The sequence below is a fragment of the Bactrocera oleae genome, chromosome 2 (assembly GCF_042242935.1).
Source record: "Bactrocera oleae isolate idBacOlea1 chromosome 2, idBacOlea1, whole genome shotgun sequence".
Taxonomy (NCBI): Eukaryota; Metazoa; Arthropoda; class Insecta; order Diptera; family Tephritidae; genus Bactrocera; species Bactrocera oleae.
In genome coordinates, this window is record NC_091536.1 from 6541702 (window position 1) to 6566191 (window position 24490).

The window sequence follows — 24490 nt, forward strand, 5'->3', positions numbered from 1 at the left end:
TATAATAAAAAGCTACACGGTAAAAATTATACAAATTATACGAATATAACACATAGCTGCCATATAAACCATATTTCGAAAACGTGATTTTGTATTAGAATTCCTTCAAAACCAGTGAAGATTATCGAACTCTTAATATTATAACATACTCGTATAGCTTTCGTACAACCGCGACTTCAAATTGATAATTTTGGCTATAACATTTTTAATAACGCAGCTAACCGCACCGAATTCGGCGAAACATTTAATGTTTACAATTAAAAACAGCAGCATTATTAAAACCGATACTTCAAAAACGAGATATTTTTAATCACCTCTTTTATAAATCCGCTAAGAGCAGAAAATTTGGTAAAAAACTTGAATAATTAAAAGTAAATCTACTTCGCTGAAAATTATCCAAATTTAGCAATTAGAACATAAAGTTGCCGTAAAAACGGTCGTTCAAAAACGATATTTTCAATTATGACTCCTTTAATAAAGCAGCCAACAGCATCAAATTTGACGGAACATTAAAAAGTATATGTATATAAGTAGTATATAAATAGAAACAACACAGTGAAAAGTATCGAAATCGCAGCACTTTATCACATAGCTTTCTTACAACCGATCGTTCAAAAATGAGTTTTTGTGTTGCAACTCCTTTAATAAAATACCTTAGAGTAAAAAAATTGGTAAAACTATCGCTAACCACAAGCAAAATTAACTCGGTGAAAATTATTGTTATCGAACAGTTATAACATAAGGTTCCCAAGCATTCGATCGTTCAAAAACGAAAATTTGTATTATTACTTCTTTAATAAAGCAGTTAAAAGCACCAAAATTAAGTGAAATGTTTACTTATCATAAGTACAAGCATTATGCTGAAATTTTTCAAAAACGGACTGCTATAGCATATATATAAATCCTTTAATTGAATATTTGGGGTGAATATTTGATACAAAACAATTAGTTATAATGCAGCGAAAGTGAAAAACGAAGGTCATAGCGATGGAACCAACATATGCATACGTTCTTTTTTAATTAGATATAACTCAGTTTTAATTCGTGAAGGGTATAAAGCTTCCGGAATAACAGTTTTCTTTTGGTTGCTATTATTTCTGAGCTCCTTTCGCTTTTTTTTCTCTCCTTTCTTTTCTAATTGCATTTGTTTACCACAAACGTGAGTGTTTTCTCCTGCAGTAATCTTTATACACACACACACACACTCACGCATATAATTATATTTTGATATGTATGAGTGCGTGTTTGTGCTTTCATAAAGCAAGTATGTTTCTTTTTATGCTTGACGCTCAACAAAAAAGGCTTTGTGTATCTGACTTTTTAATTTCTATGCAATTTTCGTTTACGAAAAACTTCTTTTGACTTTACTAAACGGTAGTTTTGGCAGTTTCATGCAAATATAAGTATTAAAGCATGTACGTGTAGTAGTTGTAGTAGTTTTTCCATTTATTCTTCGGATTTGCCAGCGTTTTTTAAAAGTTGTGCGTTGTGCGCCGAAAATAAAGTAGTTATATGTGGGGAAGCTGGCGCCGACTTTAGCATTGCCGCACATTTTTTAAAACCGTCAGTGCGCCCACACTCCCGCAGGTGTACAGTCTATGGAGAGCCCATCCTAAGCACCCACGCTTCCTCGTACAACCTCGTAGGCTTTGAATGTCGACCAATGCGTTTGTTTTGGAGTTTTGTAGAATCTATTCGCAATTGCCTCGCCTTGCCACAGCTGAATTGCACTTTTTTCGCGCTGTTTGTCTTGTGCTCGCATTCAGCACTGCTTTTTCAATGCGTACAAGCGTCGCTTTGCACTAAAAGCCAAAACACAAGGGAGTAATTTGGCTATGTGTTGCTGGTCGGGCGCTTGGTTGAAACTTTTTTAATATTTACACTTTGACTTGAAGTTGCATGAAAAATTCAGCGCATTGCTCCGTTAGCCGCAGCCGCTAAGGCCGATGCCGTATCCTCGGCTAACCTGGCTAGGCCACTGGCTATCGTTGCAAATCTGGGTTCTTGATTTGCTCCAAAATTGCCTTTTCTCGCTATTCTACACTTCTCTGTTGCATCTATTTAGGTATATATGTGTGTGTGTGTGTTTAGTTAGTAATTGTTGCTGCCATTAGGCCACTTGTTCGCTTTTAACCGGCTATGTGCTCCTTTCATCATTTTTTATGCCATTTAACGGGTCATATTTGAAATTTTAAATGAAAGCTGAAAGTAGCAAGAAAAACATATATTTCACTTGTAATAAAAGTGCAAACAAAAGGAAAATTGCTTTTATTTGATTTTATCTACAGAAAATGGTGTTGAAAATGGTTCAGATGAGTACTTAAACATGACTTTTATGCAAGAATAAACTATATGGGAGATACGTTCTTGAAGTCATAAAAATTTCGACCCACAAAATAACTAGCTCTTTCTTAATGATACAGATCCTGGGTATCTACAGAATCCAGAACTCTTTGATATAAGCCGGACAAGAGCCCAATACCCACTTCAAATCGCACATACTTCTACTCCCAACTCTCCTATGAGGTATTAGCATAATCTAACCTATTCGTATTGATCTATCTTTCAATGAAAGTATGCCTCAGAGCCAAAGCTTTATTTTCAAATATCTCTACTCCCACTCCGATTTCGAAATCAATGGTCAAAACGAAAACACTATTTTTCATAGTCGACACTAATCAATTTTGTTGTATGAATACTAATCGTACTATTTAGTTGTTATCGCAGAAAAGCAAATAAGTAGGTAATAAACACCGTGAAAAAGGAAAGCTTAAACTCATAAAACTGCAGTCACCATAGGCAAAACAAAGATTCTATATTTCACTTTCTCTCTCTCTTTCTCTCTATCTCTCTCAGTTTCCTCTCAAATTTCCGTCCTCTTTTGCATAACCGAATTTATAATAACCGTTTTTAGTCGAAGTGAAAGAAATTCTACTACCGGCTAGAAACAGCAAGTCCTCAATGAGCATGAAAAGTGAGAGATAACCAGAAATTGGAAGACAACATAATTTTCTATAATTCTAAAAGGTAGCGAGGCGGCTTACAGTACATCTTTAGCGCTATACAAACTTTTCTAAGAGAATAAAGGGTCTGTTACCTATAATGGAGTTCGTAATTTATGAAAGAATTTCTCAATGGCCCAGCATAAAAGACCAAGTGGAGAAGTCCCTGATAATAAGAATCATGAAAAAAGAAATTCAATGAAATTTCATTACCCGAATACGAAATAATGCGAATGAAACAACATTAAGGTTGAGACCGTTAAACATGCCAGTTATTTAAGTATAATGATTTAGGCAAGAAAATCAGCCCCAATAATACCCATACAATATATTTCTTTCCAGCTAAATTTAATTATTTATATGTACATCCTCAAATTCATCGTTATAGAGAAATCTTAAAAGTGTTAGTTTTAGCAACAAAAAGCTGATAGTCCTTGCGTTCCTATGTACTAAATATTGTAAAAATCCTGAAAGGAAATTGAACGTTACTAGAATCTTTATTGACTGCAAAGCTAATTTATCAGATTTGGTCGGTGACCATATCCAATCCAAACTCACGGCAATGGCGTCTATGTAAACAGAATGGATCCTAAATTTTACTTTGTCTAGGGATCGTCAACTCGACAGCAATCCTACTTATTATTTCATGAATTTTTTCTATGAAAACAGCTGAATTCGCTTAGCTAGTTAGAGAGTCGGTTATATAAGCTCTAAATATTAGGTCAATATTAATGCGGTTTCCCAAGAGACGGCGTAACTTAATTTTTATTCAATTGTGCCAATATTCCGAACATTAGTTGTTAAGCTTCTGTCCTTTTGCGTCTTTTGAAGTATATGTCATTCATTGGAAGCGTAAACCACAATATTTGTTCACTCAAATACGTTGAACTTTGAAGTTAAGTTTTTCTTAAATAAACTATAATTTTCGCCAGCCAAACTTTTAGCCTTGCACCGCCCTGTAATAATTCGTAGTATTAAAACTTGGAATTCAGCTTGCAATACTTTCTTGACTTTGTTACAATTTTAGCTCTTACTAAATATTATTATAAAGCATTGTTGGTAGTTTTCATTTAGCCTCGCGTTGCCGTTAAGTTGGCTGCAGTTTTTTTAACCTTAGACATGGAGCTATTTGCCAAACTGTTGGTATTAGTCCATCTCTTTAATTTGTGTTATTTTTTTTTTCTTTTTAATTGCAAATTGTTTTCAATATCTTTTAGATTTTGTAATTTTCTTCGCGCTAGCAAATTTTATACACAACTTAACTGCCTGCCTCCCGCATACTTAAACCATTTCACTACTTACTCTTTTCCACCACATTAAACACCCGCACACAAACACAAACAAATGCAAACACAAATCGCCACGCACACTTAAACACACAAACGGATTTTTTTTAAATTAAAGTTCATTAAGTTGGCTGCGGTCAGCTGAAAAGTGCTTACCGTTCAAAGTTGCCGCACACAAGCGAATTGCGCTGGCTCACCAACACACACACACATACATATGTAAATGTAAATAAATGCTGCTGAGCTTTGCAATATAAAATAAAAGAGAAAAAATTCGAAAAATTAAAAAAAAAATATAAAAGTATTAAAAAAAGGAGAAAAATAAAAAAAACACTTATGCGCCACTTGTCCCGTTGCAGGCTTTGCTCAATTTATTCAACACTTCTTACTTTCTTCTCTTTATTCCTTCGTTACAGGTGGATTTGCGGGCTTTCTTTTGGACTTCAATAAACTACTTGAATAATAACGGAAATGTTGCCGCTGTAATAAGTTGTGAAAAGTGTCAAACAAAAGGAGCATAAATCAAGGAAGTTTGAAGGAGTGCTGAAAGGGAGCACGTGAAAGCAAGTAGTAGAAGAAGAAGAAGCAGTACAAACACAAAGTCTCATAATAAATGCTTACAACACAAACAGGAACGCGTAACTAAAAAGCATCAGAGGGCTGATGAAAGAAAGCTTTTCTAAAGCTCAGAGAAAAATATTATAAACAAAACTCGTTTATAACAGAGATAAAGCTACGGGAAACAAAAGTAAAATTTAAAAAATTTCTTTAAAATACTCTGAAAAAAACTTTGACAAGAAAGCTTAATTAAAAATTAGTAACTTCCAAGAAAAGTAAAAATTAACAGGAAATTATCCAAAACTGTGATCGAAAGTTTCCATTTCAAAGAGTAAAAACAACAAAAGCACTGTATTCGACACACACACATTAAGCCAAAGGCAATTACAAACTTTTCACTAATAAAGCTCAAAAAGCTCACTTCATATTAAGAAAATTAAGCGTTAGAGACTAATACAAAAGACAAAAATGTCACAAATCAAGCCACTGTTCATCGTATTCTTTTTCATGGCGACCCAGTGTCCCAACTCAAGCTCACAGAATTTGCATGGTAAGTATGGCCAGTATAACTATTTCAACCAAGTTTCTTGAAAGCACCAACTCATAGCAATGTAAGCTACTGCTCAATATTAGTTTATACTTATATTACAGAGCCGAATTCACAGCTCGATCCGGATCCGGAATTCTTGGGCACCATTAGTAATGTCACATATCCGGCAGGACGTGAGGCTATACTGGCGTGTTCGGTGCGGAATTTGGGCAAAAATAAGGTGAGTTTGAGCGCTTAAAACTTACTTATCAAGACTGATTTTATTGTATTTTTTCATAAGTAAGAAAGTGAAATCTCCATCTTTATTTTATACGAAAATTGTATGAAAAATGGTAGAGTAGAGTTAGGTAAATTAAAGCTTTGAAGAATTACCAAGCTTGATTTTTTTTATATATGGGATATAGCCCGATCTTCATCTTAGACAAACGGTTTATAGACAACATGGTAGGACCAAGTTACGAGAGCTTAAAGCTCACATAAAGCAATGAAAATACACGAAGCTTAATTTTTTTTATAAGTAGATAAGTGCTCCAAAATTTTGTTTATGCAAATCTTTTATAAAAATAATGCTATAATTTTCAAAGTTATTTTACTACTCAAGTGGAGAAATGATTTGCATCCATTGTACTTAATAAGAAGCTTACTGCAGAAAATTACTATAAGGGGCTGTCCTTAGTATTGTAAGTAATTGTTTAAGCCAAAGAATACCAGATCGGAGGATTTAAAGGAATATCGGGATCTCCTCCGGGTCCAGGATCATTATTTTGAATGTATCAGCCCTCACAATTCTCAGTAAAGTAAAAAGCTCAGTAAAGCTATAAGCTTTTATAGCATTAACCTAAATTATAGATTTGATTAGAAGCAAATGTGTGGTCGAACATTTAACCCAACACTGTTAATACTGTTGCTTATTCTTGTAATGTTGACGCCTTATTTTTTATTTCTTCCTCTCACTCTCTCTCCCACCGACAGGTCGGCTGGTTACGTGCCTCCGATCAAACTGTGCTCGCACTACAAGGTCGCGTTGTCACACACAATGCTCGCATAAGCGTCATACATGAAGATGCTCACACTTGGAAATTGAAGATCAGCAAATTGCGCGAAAGTGATCGCGGTTGCTATATGTGCCAAATAAATACGAGTCCAATGAAAAAGCAAATTGGTTGCATCGACGTACAAGGTAAGATAAAATAAAAAGGGTTAGGAAGTTCTATGAAATTTAGAACATCAAATAAAGTCAATACTTTTTAACATAAGCTGTTTAAAGCTTCATAAGCTAACTGTATAACGAGAGTCAGCAACACATGAAAATACTATTCTGCTAGAGATTTGTAAATTCACTAAATTAATTTACAATTTTTTAGAAGTCATATGACTATGTAGCTTTTCTCCATTTATATCTCCAAATCACAAAGGATTTCCAGAAATTTATCTGAATATTCTCAAAAGCTTTGAGGGCTATCTGATCGTTATGGGTAAATTTTACGCTTTAATAAATTACAGATGACACAAAACGCCATTATCTATGCATTAGAGAGACGGATATATCTGCTTAACGAAACAATAGTCTATCACTGAGTCTTATCTAAAAAGAATGCTCGTTACTTACCCACCTTTGAGTATTAGCAGACTTTAAGTTTTGGCAAGCGGTGAAATTCTTTGTTAAGGGCAATCAACTCATCCTTAGCAAATCTATCATACGGTTAACTGTTATCGAGATCCATTGAATGCAAAACAATACAAGGAAACAAGGACCCCCAACAACAATGGAAGGTTAGGTACCACGGCTAAAAATCTCCGTCACTCTCACAGCTAAAGGAACATAAAAAATCGTACGCTCTGTCTATCTGTCGATGATAAAATTACTAATTTATTTAAGTCTGATCCACAACTCTCACTAAAGCTAACTCGAAATCAATTCATCTTTGCTTCAACGCTACAAAAAGAAGTCGTTTTTGCATCGCATTGTAACTACATCCATTACTACAACCAACGGCAAAGGTGAATATCCATTAGGACAGGGTAATGTGTGCTGTAATATGAAATTGCGATTAGACACGAGGCAAATAGGTTTTTATCATGACAACAATCGACCTCATGTTGCAATATCGATTAAAAACTATTTGGAAAACTACGGCTGGGAAGTTTTCCTCACCCGGCTTATATGCTAGACCTTGCTCTTCTGACTATCGTTCGTTCCGGCCGATGCAAAACGCCCTCACTGGAAAATTCACATCAAAACAGAGTATCAAAAATTTCTTGATTCTTTACTTGGCTGCCAAGTCCGTAGAGCTCTTTTGGGCTGGTATCCACAAATTGACAGAAAGATAAGAATATATTATAGCAATCGACTGGGCAATGCTTTGAATAATACTATTGTATCTACATGTTTTGCTTAAATAACAGAAAAAAATTATGTTTTGTCTGTCTGTCTATAATAATATTGCCAGCTTTCTTAAGTTTGACCCAAAACTCTTACTAAAATTACCTAAAAAGGAGTCGAGAAATCTACTCTTACAAGTTCTGCTTTCAATAGAGCATTAAACGCCCAAGTTAAGGTTATCCAATAAGCTCTACTGAAACCACTTTATGTGACCTACAAACTCTTTCGATATGCCAAACCTAAACGGTGCCACTTTGTTTATAGAAATTCTAATTCCAAAATTAAAATCATAATTGATCATAGTAATACTTCTTATTAGCAAAAAAAAAAAACTATTTTGGCATCCGAATATGTCCAGGTCTCCTCTTCATTTTAAGTTGGGTTAGGTTTGGTTTTATGGCTGGTCCTCAACACGAAGAACACATTGTTATCATTGAAGAAAGATTATGGAAGATTATGGAAGTGCTAAGTTCGAGTGTAACCGAAGATTTTATACTCTCGCAAAACTTAATATTGAACTAGAGAAAGTACTGTCGCATTTTTATCCATTTCATGCAAGAGGATAGACTGTTATTAGAAATATATTATTTCTGAATTTCATTCAGATTTCTTAGATATTGACCGATAGATGCGGTATAAAGTCAACCGTAAGTTCGAAAATATTTATATTAGGTATATGGTGGCTAAGGGAAGTATTGGCCCAATTTTACCCATTTTCGGTACAAGGGCATGCTGTCACCCAAAAAATATTCTCCCCAAATTTCAATACTAAACCTCACAGATTGACCGCTATGTTCGGTAAAAATTAGCCAAATACCCTGGGGCATATTATTACATATATATTTACTGTCTGGGTTCTTGAAAAGTTATAACCCGATTTCGACAATTTTTGGGATTAAGATGAATTAATTTGAGGGCACTATTTGTGCAAAATGCAAATTTACTCGGATAACTTCATTGATTTTTGATTTGTATGCTGTGAAGTGAAAGAATAGAAGTTTCTTTATAGTTTTCATTCGATTACGCCCATTTAGTGTGTGATAGAAATGTTTGGGTAGCCTCACATACCACATTTGGTTGAAATTGGTCAAGTAGTTTCTGAGATGAGAGATCTAGGATTTCACTTAAGGGTGGTAGGTGCCACACCCAATTTGTATACCTACTCCTATAAAGCCTACCATCTTGTTTGTGAAATTAAATTCTTGTGGTGCATTAATTCAGTGAGTTATCTTGCTTTATATTGTATGTTTTCGTTTGATGGCGTTTTGTGGATGTGGCAGTGCTCCCATTACGACCATCGGCAATACTGATTGCCCTTTAGTGCCAAGAAACATATGCACGGACAAGCGGAAGGACGAACAGACAGTCACCCGGATATCAACCTAATCATTTACCATATATATAAATCACCATATTTCGATTAGTTTTAGGTGATACACATAACCGTTAGGTTGCGAGAGTATCAAAATATAGATAGAATTGTCGCGCTGGAAAATTTGACTACAATAAAAACGGAACTATAGCACGACCATCACAAAAATCGCAAATGCTCTCTTTGTGATTAGTGTTCTCTTTGTTGCAAAACCGGAAAACCTGTAGCCTGTATTTACTATGTATATATATAATATTTCGTATATACATACATAAAAGTGAATATACAAGTAACCTAACATTAACATCTTAAGTATTACTCCTTACAAGCGCCTTAATATCCTTAACAATGTTACAAATAAAATGAACACTCAATAAAAAATTTTGAATTACCTGATGTAAATATGAACGCAACATAAATGAGCATAAATGTAAAATCTCATTCGCCAATTTGAAGCTCATTACGGCGCTGTCCTTCACAACAACTGGCAGCAAGCATTTATGCGAGTCCAAGCACAACAGCTTTATTTAATTATCTGCACAAGAAAAAAGGAGGAAAAAATCGAGAAGCGCCATAATAATTTGTGCGCCATGAAGAGTCAGCAGTATCAGTGCCACTTCACTTTTGCAATGCGCTTAAGTCACGTATAATCTTGAGCATTTTTTTCCGAGCAACTTAACCTTCAACGCCACTTTGTATACACTACACGTTCGTGTATATATCTATATATATGTATATATATATATATCTTCGTCACGTCTTCATATATTGTGTGTCTGCTTGTCTTGCAGTTCCACCCGACATCATCAACGAAGAATCGTCGGCCGATTTGGCGGTGCAAGAAGGAGAGGATGCCACATTGACCTGCAAGGCGACTGGCAATCCAATGCCGCGCGTCATCTGGCGTCGTGAAGATGGTGATATGATTTTAATACGCAAGCCGGGAAGTCGTGAACTCATGAAAGGTATGTACGTGTGTTAATATGTAGCTCGTCAACTCCTATTCATACTCGTGTGCATGTGACGAGGCCAGAACGCCATGAAGTTTGATATCATACGCATCGTGTGTGCGAGTGCGAGTGCGAGTATATAAACGATTATTTATAGACACTTTGAAGTCAATAAATCATTCAGGTCACACGATGTGAAAGTTCCTCAATCACTTTTATTTCAATTTGCATTTTTTTCGACTTCCTTTTGTCACCATCACCTGTTTTTTTTTTACCCCCTCTTTTAGTGGAATCCTATAGTGGCTCGTCTTTGCGGCTGGTGCGCTTGGAGCGGCGCCAGATGGGCGCTTATTTGTGTATTGCATCGAATGATGTCCCACCGGCAGTTAGTAAACGCGTTTCGCTCAGTGTACAATGTGGGTTTAAAAAAACATTTATTTAAAAAAATATTGAAAAATAATAATTAGAATATGCTTATTTTCATCATTCAATTACAAGTAAACTTCTTAAATTTTTTTGGAATTAATTTCACATTTGTATTGCCGTTCCTTAGTTGCCCCCATGGTACGTGCTCCCAGTCAATTGTTAGGCACACCACTTGGCTCGGATGTACAACTCGAATGTCATGTCGAGGCCTCACCATCGCCTGTCTCCTATTGGCTGAAGGGTGCCCGCACTCCCAGTGGCTATGCGAGCATCTCGAATTCGAATTTAGAGTCAGGACAGCCGGGGCCGGAAATGCTTTTGGACGGGTAAATATTGAAAATAATAATTTAATATGTTAGTTTGTTAAATTCCCCCGACCTTCAAGATGAGAAGCTCACTTGGCCAGCTTAAGAGGAATCCTTTGTAATGCCAAAAAAACTCTCGAAGTTCGATATCATGTATCGAGAAAGCGCCTTGAGCATATGAAAAATTATTAGGAGAATTATTTCAATTCCAGCTAGTGCACCTGGATGTCATACGGTGTAAGATCCACAAGGGAGGGCTCAGTTCTCCGCATGAGTTAGCGTTGCTTGAAAAAGCTGTATCTTGGCCTGCAACTCGAGCTGATCAATAGTCGTCGACAATAGACTCCTAATAGACTCCTAGATCAACATCTCCGCAAGTTTCGAATCGAAATTACTAAAATGCATCAGTGCCTCTTTCGACGGCTACTCCTTACCATTAATAGTGGTACTATTTCCTTTTAATTAAGGATTTATCTATTATATTGATGGAGAAATATCATAAATTTAACCGGAAAGCGGGCTTCATCCTATTATGTATAGGAAGTCTGGAGGAAATTATGAACAGAATATCCTCCTACTTCGTTTCGTCATAAATTATTCTATTAAAAATTTCATAAATTGCTTATTTTAATTCGTTGTTCTGACGATATTCGGAAAAAATATTAGGTTTCCCGAACTCAAAATGGTGCAGTAACTGTGATCTGGTGGCTTAGCAGCAATGATATGAACAATATCAAACCGTATGGGTTTGATTTAGTAATAACTGGACTTCTGGGTCAATGGTCCGACTCCGCCGATCCTGAGCGTGGCAGTGGTCCGATTTTGCCAATTTGTAAAACCAAATATTTAATTCTAAAACTGTGCCAGATTCGTAAAAAACACGACCACAGACAGACAGGCATCCCGAAATGGATTATTCGTCATCACGACAATCAAGACATCATGTGATAAGATTTTATATCATGTGATTGGACATATTATACTTTAAAATGTTACTACTATTTAGAAAATAATATCACATGATATATTGTTGTGATGTGCTAATATGATATCACACCAACAACAGGTGTTGTGATAATTCTATAATCATGTGATCTGATATTTTTCACCAAATAGACATTTCTTTATGGAATTGTAAACTCAAACATGTGTTAATAATTGCAACTACCTAAATTTATAAACATTCTAGACACATATTTACATTCGTGTGCGATAAACGCATAAAACCATATTTAAGCAATAAAAACTTTTCCCATAAAACAGTGACATATGCCCTTTACACTTTTTCTAGTCCTAAATATGGCATAACGGAAAAACGTGATGGCTACCGTGGCGTGATGCTGCTGGTCGTGCGCTCATTCTCACCCTCCGATGTTGGCACATACCACTGCGTGAGCACGAATTCCCTAGGCCGTGCAGAGGGTACTCTGAGGCTCTATGGTAAGTATGAATATCTTTATATACTGTTTATTTATGTGGTGATAGAAATAATTTAAGGGAAATAAATGGTGTTTTTAATGTTTATTTTTTGCAAAAAGAGCTCATTGTCAGGCGAAACTTTATGATATATGAATATACAATATCTTGAAATCCATATCGCATTATTTATAACAGCATTATCCATTGATGTCATGAATTGATTATTTATCAAGTAATGTACCAGTTCTGAAAGTTAAAAAAAATAGTCAGAATCAATAAATCGTTCGTTGAATTTTTATCGGAAGAACCTGTCAAGTGTTGCTAAACTTTATACTAAACATGTAAGGAAACGCTAAGTTCGGGTATAACCGAACAATTTATAGTCTTGCAACTTAGAAGAATCAAAGCACGGGAAATTCCTTTAGGTGCTGGCAAAACGTTATATTAAAAAATGTTGTGAAAGAATTAAATATGCATTCGAAGAAATCGTGAATAAATTACAATAAAATTTGGTATATTTTTGACTTATAGGTATTGAGGGCCATAAAGTTAGACTTAGTTTTATTGCTATATTTTACTTCGCGTCTGCTAAAATTGTATTAAAAACACCTTCAAATGAGATATATGTATGTAAGTGATATTAACTCGACCGAAGTGGTTAAACTTCATATATTTAGTTGTTGTGAAAATCGTCAATTGGAATTCAGCGCTAAACCACATACCATCATTTTTAAGAAAACTTGCCCAATTAACCTCACTAAAATATCACACATTTTAATCAACCAGAACGGTTCAAATACAGGTTGAAAGACCTGTAAATCTTTTTAAAGGGTATATTGGGGACAAAGAAAGGTAAAATTGCATTAATTTTGACATTGCACTGGTTTACTCGGGAACATATTTTAAAGCATTTTTATATATAAATAATACTCACTGACCGACATATTTGGCATAAAACTGGTTAGAATAACGAAAATCATTATAACTAGTATATGGCATATCCTCATTTTATCGATTTTTGTCAATACCACATATCACTAACATGCTACAGACTAATAAAATACTCCCAGTTTCATCATTAGGTTACCTCACATACCATCACCAATCATATGGAGTAAATTTTTAGGCACAAAGATACACTGTTATGACTAAAAAACACTCTCTCTCATTTTCATTCATATAACTCCCGGAAGTTCGAAAATATTTATATCAGGTATATGGGGGGTAAGGAAATTATTGACCCGATTTAACTCGTTTTTGACACAAGACTATATTATTATTAACACAACATTATCACCGAAATATTTTTAGCACTGGGGTCCACATATTCGTTATATGGGGGCTTGGATAGTTTTGGTCCGATTTTGACAATTTTGAGACGCAATTGCATACCTTAAAGGCACTATTTATGCCGATATATTCATATAACTTTTATTTGTGTACTGTAAAGTTAAATAATCATTTGGAAGTTACCATAAAATTGGTTTATATAGGAAGTACGCGTGACATAAAAATTTCATAATAACGATACGTTTAAATTTGATTCAAATTGGTCGATTAGATGTAGAATTTCACCTAAAGGTGGATTGTGCTACTCCCATAGTCAAATTTTGACACCGATCCTATAAAGCATATCCTGGCTGTAAAGTTTAATGTTTCTGACGGATTTAGTTATTGATTTATCGCACTTTAAGTGGTTTTAATCCAACCTTTATATGGGGAGTGGGCGGGATTATCCTCCAATTTCATCTATTTTTATACTGTCGTAAGAGATGTCGTATCTATTAGGGGGCGGGCCACGCTCACTTTTTCAAAATGTCTCAAACCGCATATGCAGTCTTATAAGTTACTGTGAAGCTTAGTTATGACAATTTATAGGTTTTCGATTCATGGCGTTTTGTGGCCGTGGCTAATGTCTGATTACACACATCTACAATACCCACCTTCTTACGGTACCAAGAAACCAAGTTTCACCAAGATATCTCAATTTCTCCTCAAGTTACAGCTTGCACATTTATATATATTATACATAACCCTATAACCATCTCGATTAGTTTAGATTATGCAAAAAACCGTTAGGTGAACAAAACTATAATAACATACCCTGTAGCAACATTTTGCAAGAGTATAAACAATATAGCTTACCTGGAGCAGGTTATTACATGAGAAAACGTCGTATCATCAATGATTTTAGCAAGATAGGTGAGGACGTTTATTCAAACAGGGGGGCAAATGATCCAAAATTACTTAATTTTTATGTCAAGGGATCTTGACGTGTTAAGGAATCCGAAGGACAATATATAGTGTAGAGAATCAAAGTGGTGGATGGAACTCTCTCACTTAGAGAACTTGCCTATACGAGTATAAGCTCTGCACCGATTCGAAATTCTTATTCAACGTATTCTTAACTCCATCTACTTCAAAAGTTCCATTTAACTTCTTGTTTTTATTTTTATTTCAGAAATCAAATTGCATCCCGGAATCGCGTCCATAAATGATGATCATCTCAATTTCATAAGTGGTGAGTTCCGTTACATAAACCAAAAAAAAACAAAGTTTCTAAACCATTTAATTTTTTTGTTCTCTTTGCTTTTTGACAGGCATCGAGGAGGCGGCGCGGGGTAGCGTTCCAGCTACTTCATTGGCCACAATTCTGAAGCTCTATTTGACATTTTACATCGCAAATTTGTTGTTTTCAACGACAGTCACAGCACAGTCGGTCGAGAGGCGAGCGTAGTTTATTGCATTTATTTCCTATATATTTATATAGATATATAAGTATATATATATATATATATATATATGTATATAGATATATAAGTATATATATATATAGATATATAAGTATATATATATATATATGTATATAGATATATAAGTATACATATTTACTCAGCATGTTTGCTTGTTTGTTCGTTAGTTGCCTAACTATGTTAAAACATTAAAAGAGAAATTGATGCAAGCGTTCAAATTAAAAAGTGATCTTCGATCTTCGGAGTTCTCAGTCCACTCTCTTAACTGTCAATTAATATTTATTTTGACCCATGAAATTTAGATTCGAAATTAACCCTCAAAGGTGATTAATTTTCTTTTGGAGCTCAGCATATTTTTCAAAGGATGGATGTTTTAGGTATCGGAGGATATAGCCCTAAAAGTCGTATAAATTTAAAGTATTTTCCACAATATATTGAGAATATGTTGTTGTTGCTTTCTATTTCAAGATTTTCTTATACTTGCTTTAGATCATTAAAAAAGAAAATATTGAGTTTTTGAAGTTTCATTATTGCAGCATTTAATATACTTAGTAGTTCTTTGCTTAATTGGAAATTTTGATTCTCAACAGTTTATCAATAGTTTCTCAACAGATTATTGATAGCAATTTTAACGAAAATCGCAACCTGTGATTTTCCACAGTTTCTCAACAAACTATTAACAATATTCTTATTCCACTCTAATATTTTGATAAACTGTACTACACAATGCACATTTGACCAAAGCTGCAACCGTCGTAACTCAACAGTTTCTCAATATCTTCTCTACAAAGATTACTGAAAAGTAAACCTAAAACACAATCCGTAATTCTCAACTGTTTGTCAATAGTTTTTCAATATATTATTGGTAGTATTCTAAATAAAGTGGATGTTATAAATTGCTATACTTTCTTAAATTTTAGGAAGGTATTTCTCAACAGTTTCTCAATAGTTTCTCAACAAATTATTGATATGAGTCTTAACAGAAATGTCTTTTATAAAAGAATCAATTTGTCCGAAAAGTTTACCGAAAATAAAAATAATAATTCTCAACAGTTTCTCAATAATTTTTCTACAGTTAAATGACACAAAAATGTGTCTTTAAAAAAAAAAATTAATCAATTTGTTATCGAAAAGGTTTCCCAATAGTTTTTCTACAGTTTAATGATAGAAATTTCACAAAAATGTGTTTGACGAAAAATCTTTCAATTTGCATCAAAAATTTTACCAAAAATACATATATTAAATCTCAACACTCTCTCAATCGTTTATCAACAGTTTCTCGACTGCTAAGTGGTACTATTTTCCCTTATGAAAAATTTATTTCAGCGAAATTACTATAATTAAATTGTTTTTTGTTTTTTATTTTGTTACTTAGGCTTTATTGTAGCTGATACAAGATTTGATTTTGAAAGCGGGAACTATTTTGAAATAACATATAGCTATTTCAAAATGCTTAAAAAAGAACCCAGAAAAAGCTTCGAAAACTTGTAAAATGTATTTAAAACCAATAATTAAGACAAAAACATAAGATTTATGATTTACCGTAAGTTAGCTAAACAATAACAACAACTTAAAATAGTGAAAGAAAATGCATTCCTAGAAATGTAAAGACAGAAGCCAAGAAATTAAGCGAAAAAAACGAATAGGAAATAAGTACTGAGCGTATAAGATGACTAAAAGAAGAGCAAAGAGAAAAAAGGACAAATAAAATTAAAACCAAAACGTATCAAAAATACTTATCGAATTCTTAATGTAAGAAAAACAAAATACCAAAAACATATCTACATAAGTATGGTATATATGGAACAATATGTATGTATAATATAAAAAACTAAACGAATTGAATTTAAGTATGTGTGCTAATTATGTAATTGTATTGAGTAAAAAATAATAATAAAATTAAAAGCATATTAAAAAACGAACACAAACATCAATACATATGCAAATGCAAATCCACACACACAAACGAGTGTGACATAAACGAAATGCCAAATATGTGAGCCAAAATGCATGAGCAAATATAATGAAACTATCAAAAATCTCAATTGTAATGGTAAATATCATTATCACAGCCCCAATACATATTTACAAACACATTCAATAAATATATTCATATATATGATTATGTAAATGTATGTACTTATATAAAACATATATGTATGCATGCATAGGTTTAACATTTAAGCATAATCAAGGCATACATAGTCATATAAGTGCAAATATGTGTCTGTATGTATTATACAAGCATAACGTTACTTGATAAATGATAATTAAATAATTACACTAAGTTGAATGAAAAAATGTGCATAATAAATATTATTGCTAAAATAAATATATTGTAATTACTAGCAGATGATTAAGCAGAACCACGATACTATAAAATAATAGATAAATACCATATAAAAGATATTGTGAGAAAGTCTTGCATAATAAAATAAAAAAAAAATAACGCATACTTAAAACACACAAAAAAGTGGTCTTATTTTTCCATATTTTTCAGGTTTAGGAGACATTCTCATACAAAATTGGTTGGCGCCTAAATGTACGCATCAAAATTCACTTATAAACAACAAATTTTCAGTGTAAAGACTAATTATTAATTAAATAGAACATATTATATATATAGGAATATTCACAATAACAATAATCAAAGTAGTGAAAATGAATAGCAACAATAATAGTTATAAGAACAAAAACGCTAATTTCAGTTGCACCAAAGCTATAATAACCTTCACAAATACAAAGATTCCTCACATGAATTCTAATCGGTCCGTTTATATGGCAACTATATGCTATAGTGACTCGATCTGAACAATTGCACCGTTGTCTTAGGTCATAACCCATGCCAAATTTTATGAAGATATCTTGTCAAATGAAAATGTTTTCCATACAAGCACTTGATTCCCATCGTTCAGTTTGTATGGCAGCTATATGCCATAATGATCCGCTCTGAACAGTTTCTTCGTGCATGGCACCATTGCTTTAAGTAATAACCCATCCCAAATTCAATCAAATTCAATCCCATCAAATGAAAATGCTACCCATAAAAGCACTTGATTCCGATTTCGAAAAATTAACAGCTTCTTGGGAAGTAAAGGTCGTGTACAAAATTTCATATCGATATTAAAAGCTCAAGGTCTAGTTCGCGTATATACAGACAGATGGACGGACATGACTAAACCGACTCAGCCTGTCTTGCTGATCATTTATATACATTTATTTTGTATATGCTCTTCGACGTTTCTTCTGGATGTTACAAACTTTGTGGCAAACTTAATATACGCTGTTCAGGGTATAATAGTACAAATAATATTAAAAAACAGGGTGCACCATCTTTAAAGTCGGAATATGTATGTATTGTATAAATAACTGAAATATTTCCAATTAGTTTGGCTTTTTATAATTGATTTCAGTTAACTTTTGAATACATCGCCAATCCATTGCCTTTATTGGTCAGTACAAAAATTACCATATTGGCGGTATGGCGATGATTTTGACACGGGCGTCGTTAAGGGTTTAAGAATTTCTAGCATAGAGTTTGTCTGGGTGTTCAGTCAATATCCTCTCTTTTTGACCTCGGAGATCCAGGCGTGAAGACGTCCAGTGAAATCGAAGGCAGTGTGGTTCTTCACGAGTGGTTTCCATTCATTTCTTTTTATCCACTTACTCGTATGGTTCTACTGGTCTACTGGTCTTCATATGAAGTCGGTAACATTAGGCATTCTGCAGCACATGTGCAATCGAGAGCTCGTTGCGAATAAGATGAATCATAGAAACTCTGGTGAGCTCTTTGAGCTCAATAAAACTCATCTACATCGAGACAAAGGGCACCAAGCACCATAGCAAGATGGCACCAAGCACCAAGGGAAGACAAGTTCTTCTCAATTTTTTTTAACGCTGTGAAGAACTAACTTCAGCAAACTTCTAGAGATAGAATATGTGCATTATCAGATTAATTTAAGTCTCGAGCGGATTCGGTGATTACAAATATACCACATGAGACAGTTGGAGCATCCAAGAGCTTGAACCTTTGTCTAGCAAAAGTTGTGCAGTCGAGCAGAAAGTGTCGTAGATGGACAAAAGTATCTCACATCAGTGCGATTACTAGTTTGTTGACCTACGCTCACCGAACTCTCGCGAGACACATTCGTCTATCTACACTTCAAGAGGACAACTGAGATCCAACTCATTCCCAGCGAAAGTGCCCTTTCTTCCAACTTCATGGACTATACAGTTTCCAGCGATTGCGCTATTGTCAGGCATTCAAACCAGCCTTATCACCGCTGGCCTTATCTTGAACAGTCGTCGGGACAGTTTTGCTGATCGGCTATGGGGTCTGCCCTTCGGGTTCAAACATCTACTGCTTTTTTGAAGACAGCCACCATGGTGAGATTAGAAAATTTACATATACAGATTCATAAAGCAAATAAAAGGGTCAATTTACTAGGGAAAGGAAGGAAAATATTGGTGAGATAACAATTTTGAAACGCTTCCTGCAGGCTAACCTAAATTAAAAGTAAAATCTCCAGTTAAAATTAATTATTTCTACAAAAATATTGGTATGACTCAAGTACAGTTATTAAAACTTTGGAATTTAGGTCGGCAAGTGGGAAGCCACGCCATGCTCTCGGATGGTTAAAAAAAAATTTAACAAAGACTTTCACGCTACGTGCAATGTCTAACAACAGGTCATTGAATCTTAAATCATTACTATTGTTATAACCAAAAAAAAGTATTCCTCATTGTTTTAAAAATAAAACAAACTTATAACACACAAAACCACAATTAAAACTCTCCAATTTTCAAAAGTACCGGCTATATTTCATTCTCTCTATTTCCAATTCGTAACTACACAGGCTGTGAACACTGCCAACTGACGTTTTCTACCTACGACTATCTAATGGAACACATTTCATTCGGAATTCCGTCAGCAAAGAGAAACGCCACATTAACCGCAGCTAAGCTCACATTTCGCATTCTACTTTTTCGCTTTTCCCTCAAACGTATTAACGTATCGTGTGCGCGTTAATTTTCGCATATTTATATAGAAAATGTCATAATTAATTAATAAAACTATTGAAAAGGTGAAAAACAATCACTAAAGTAAGAGAGTGTGGTGAAAACGGCATGAAAATCGTGACGGAAGTGTGTCAAATCAACGAATGAAAATCGAAAAACCTGCTTACAGTGAAGGTAGTGAGAAAAATTTTTCATCTTTCGTATACACGAGTAATCGAGTGTGTTCGTATGTAGCGGGAGTGCGTGTAGTTGTGTATATTTTTGTGAGTGAATGTTCGGTTTGCGCGAATGGTAACAGCGAGAGCGCACAACCAACGAGAAAAACGAAAACAAACTACATAAGTGGTAAATGGGTTGAGAATGCGAAACTGTAGAGAAGTGTGCGAAATCTAGTAAAAATACAAGAGTGTTTGAAGCGAATATCAATAAAAAAATTAACATAAAAAAGTTGACAACAAATAATATTTGCAACTGTGCAGACAAAACTGCAGCGCACCAACAAAGACGCAATTTCTGGATTAAAGCAAAAGGTAAGCGAATACAGCAATGATGTATACAAGACAAGTATGGGTACAACAATATATATGAAAAAATCGCAAGTAGAAGAAAATCATAATAAATGACGAAATCAAAATATGAAAACAGTGGATATGAAAAATGAAATGTTAAAGCAAAACGGAAAAAACCCCAAACGAAAAATGTTTTGAAAACAAATGCGCGCGCATAGCGTTGCAATTGGCGGTGAATTTGTAGTTTGTTTTGATGGCTTTTGTCTACTGTTGCTCCCATACAGTGTGTCATTTGTTGATGCTGGTATTTCGTAATTTACGTATTATTTTATGTATAGGCGGCTAACCGCGTTGTAAATAATTGTTTAACTCGGTGTAAAGTTATTGATTAAATAGAGTTTGTTGCTGCAAGCTGGTTAGACTTCGCAGATTGGTGTGAAAAAGGCTTGTTGCATGAGAACGTGAGAATTATTATTATTTAAAAAAACATGCACTGATACCATCTGCAGTTCATATGCTTGCATGCACACCATGAAAACCGAAAAAAAAAATATAATAAGGGAATACCAATTCAATTAAATATTAGATTTTTAACGCTGAGCGCACTTTCTGTATTATTGGTATTTACCAAAACACAATAAAATCGCTATCGAGAAGTTTGTGCTGCGTCACGTTTACCCTTATTCTTTGTTTACCCTTGAAATGAAGCGAAAACAAGAACAAAAACAGCGAAATATACATATATGCAAGTACGCAATGCTCGTGCAATGTAGTCATATCAGCGCAGCGACGACAGCAATTACCATTACCTGAATATGTAATTATCCTTAAAAGCAGCCAACCTTTTTCGTTTGCTTTGTTCCTCCCTGCTTGCAACGTAGCGGCCACCATTAGGGACGACATAACGAGTTTTCTTCATGGTGGTTACTTTTTTTCATACCTTGTTATTGTTCGTCGCGCCATATGCGTTACAGCATGTTTTTTTGGTATATTCATTTAATTTACCTTAATCGGACAATCGTCAAGCGTGCGTTTAGTCAGTTATTGAATAACAGCCGAAAAGCAAAAATCGAGAAGTGAAAATGAATATTAACAATTTTGAGTAAACGCTTGAATGTGTAAAAATATTTGTATGAAAAATTGTGCTAGCTACATGGCAATTAAAAATAAAATTATCCTAACTATATAAACATAAATTCAAGTAAAATGAAACACGACAAAAAAGTGCAAAGCATTATTTATGCAAATTAACTTATAATTGAAATTCGTGACAGCAATAAAAATTTGCTTTAAAATTGAAGGTAAAGTGACGATAAAGTGTAAGCAAACAAAATACAAATAATAAATTATATAAAAAAAATAAATCTATAAAAATGAAAACGAACAGGCAGCAAAGCGCGTTGAATAAATACGAAATGAGAATTAAGCAAAGCAATAAAAGCAACGTAAAATTAATGAAACTATAACACCAGAAATACCAATTGAGTCCATAAGCATTGAAAAATATTGAAAAAACAAATAACGTATAAAAATTATAAACCGCAGGCTGTGCTGACATTTAAAGCGATTTATATGCATAAAACAAGCTGAAAAGTAGCACTATAAAATTTTGTGTGTGTATATACAATGCATATGTGTGTGCGCGTGTTTGTTGCGTGTGTATCTACAGCATCAATAAATAATAAATTCATAAGTGAATGGCTATAAAAGCAGCGAAAAATCGCTAAAATAAATGAATGACAACAACAATAATAGTAATTATAATTAAGCAGATATTATGGCTGCTCTCGACTGCCGTTTTTATTATTGTTGCAATTGTTAAAACTCGCTGCTTTTCTATATATGGTTTTTTTGTTGTTTGCATTTAAAGGTGTTTCTTCGCAAAACCTATGTAAGCCTATATATAAACTTATATAAATCATAATCCGTTTGTGCCTTAATATGCTTTTAATCTCTTGCCTTCTAGCCGTTCGCAGATTCATGTGATAAAAAATTTAAACAAATACATACATTATAATTCTTTTCTTTCCAATTTAATTTTTGTGTATGTATAACAAAAGCCGAACTAGTCGCCTATTTAATAAATCGTGAAAAAACACTTTTGTGGTAAAAAGGCAAAAACAAAAACAGATAGAAAATTATAGCAATTGTGGGAGAAGAGAGCAAAACGGCAAATCGTCGATTTAATATGTATGCCTGTTTATACTCGTATGTATGTAAGCCTACACAGATGTGCGAAGTATGGCATACAGTGTTCGCTATGACAATTGCAGTGCGTTAAATGCTATATTTTAATCGAGAGTAAACTTTAGATTGAATTTAGATAAATTACTTAATTCAATTATATCTGCCAATTAGTTGAATCACTTTATGTTGTTGTAGCGGTAGTATTCTCTTTATTGTAGTTAATGGTAGATATCTTGGGTAAAAAAAATGGAGTAATAACAGTTTCTCACTTCTATAAGTCTTTTTTAACCACAATATTTATTCACATAAATATTAGGTACTTAACAGAAGTATTTCCCATTGACTTAAGGGTTATATCCACTTGTGAATATATCGACTGCACATATGTATGAATATTTCAAAATATTATACGAAAAGTTGAAATTTAGACAGTAAATAGTTTCAAAGATATGAGCGACAAATATTTAAAAAAAAAAAATTTGAACTTAGTGTAATCGTCTCCCAAAACAAAAATTTCTATGAACAGCTGGATTTATTAAATTTATGGCCTTAAAAAATTTAATAAAATATTTTAGATGCAATTTCGGCGTGTAAACCTGATTAATTTTTGTTTACTATTTTTAATGCTTCAAAATAAATTCAACAACTAACCATTTTCGTGAAATAAATATTGAAAAGGTTTATAGAAATAAGTTTTTTTTGATTCCTAGCAAAGGAGCCACATTTTTTTAACGAAAAATACTGAAATACCTCTAAAACTTACTTACCATTAAACTCGACTAAAACGTATAAAATTTAAAGTGATTTTCACACTGTCAATCAAAAATCAATTTTTTTATTCCTATAGAGCCCGAATGAACCAAATTTATGGTTTTCCTAAGTATTATTTGTAAAATGTTATCTTTTTTTCAACCATTGGTAAAATATTTTGAAATTTTATGAAAAAAACAATTTTTGAATTATTTGCAAAAATATTTTTCGAATTATTTACAAAAATATTTTTTGAATTATTTTGAAACAATTTAAAAATTATTCAGAAAATACCACATGCATTAAATCATTTTCGAAAAAACAAAAGCTTACATTAATGCAGAAGTGTATTTTTTTGTGCCACCACCCTATATCGCAAAATTACATATGTACATATGCGCGATTGTCGCTTAAGTGTAGAAAAACAAGTATTTTGCATTGTAGTTTGTATAATTTGTCTACCTAATACCCCGCACTTGATGTTTGCGCCTATTGTCTTCTGGGCGAAGATTTGTTTTGCGAAGCTACATCGTGTTTTCAGCCGCGATGTGTAGTGATGCGAAATCGAGCGAATATGCGGGTGTGCGATTGCTCGTGCAGCAGCAACACCATATGTTGTTGTTGTCATTACACACATATTTTTTTTTCATCTGGCCTTTTTTTTTAACTTTTTTTCTTAAATACATATTAGCGATTCGTGTACGAGTTTGTCATGTGAAATAAATGTGTACACATTTATCTTTTAGCGCTTCGGCCAGCCAAGAAATATGAATTTCGTTAAATTGATTTGGTGGTTGTTGTTGTTGTTATTACTGAGCATTTAATTTGTTGCTCTTTTCGGTCGTAACGAGTTTTGTATTATCGCTGACACCGCCGATGACGAATAGATTTTTCCGCTACATGATTTTTCACTCGTCAAATACAATTTACATGCATACCTACACGCACACACACATACGTACATACATACGCACAGTGGTGTATTTTTACTAGTAAAAAATTATTGCTTGTTTTCAGCTAT

The 24490-nt window shown here is 33.7% G+C and overlaps 2 protein-coding genes across 8 annotated transcripts in view; both read left to right on the forward strand.

The window, feature by feature from the left end:
• Nucleotides 1-17463, forward strand: part of DIP-gamma (Dpr-interacting protein gamma) — a 132831-nt gene extending 115368 nt beyond the window's left edge. For 4 of the 5 annotated variants that reach the window (XM_070107686.1, XM_036373299.2, XM_070107689.1 and 1 more), the window contains 9 exons: nucleotides 4705-5396; nucleotides 5480-5616; nucleotides 6369-6576; nucleotides 9943-10116; nucleotides 10389-10517; nucleotides 10655-10853; nucleotides 12124-12272; nucleotides 14713-14772; nucleotides 14852-17463. In XM_070107686.1, the coding sequence (XP_069963787.1) occupies nucleotides 5315-5396; nucleotides 5480-5616; nucleotides 6369-6576; nucleotides 9943-10116; nucleotides 10389-10517; nucleotides 10655-10853; nucleotides 12124-12272; nucleotides 14713-14772; nucleotides 14852-14988 (1275 nt within the window). In that variant the 5' untranslated portion in view covers nucleotides 4705-5314 and the 3' untranslated portion in view covers nucleotides 14989-17463. The remainder of the gene's footprint in view (nucleotides 1-4704; nucleotides 5397-5479; nucleotides 5617-6368; nucleotides 6577-9942; nucleotides 10117-10388; nucleotides 10518-10654; nucleotides 10854-12123; nucleotides 12273-14712; nucleotides 14773-14851) is intronic. The other variant, XM_036373302.2, reaches the window with a different exon arrangement.
• Nucleotides 17464-19998: 2535 nt separating this feature from the next.
• Nucleotides 19999-24490, forward strand: part of trx (histone lysine N-methyltransferase trithorax) — a 55463-nt gene continuing 50971 nt past the window's right edge. Inside the window, exon 1 of one of the 3 annotated variants that reach the window (XM_070107694.1) lies at nucleotides 19999-20553. The gene's annotated coding sequence lies outside the window, so the exon portion shown is untranslated. The other 2 variants (XM_070107697.1, XM_070107696.1) reach the window with 2 other exon arrangements.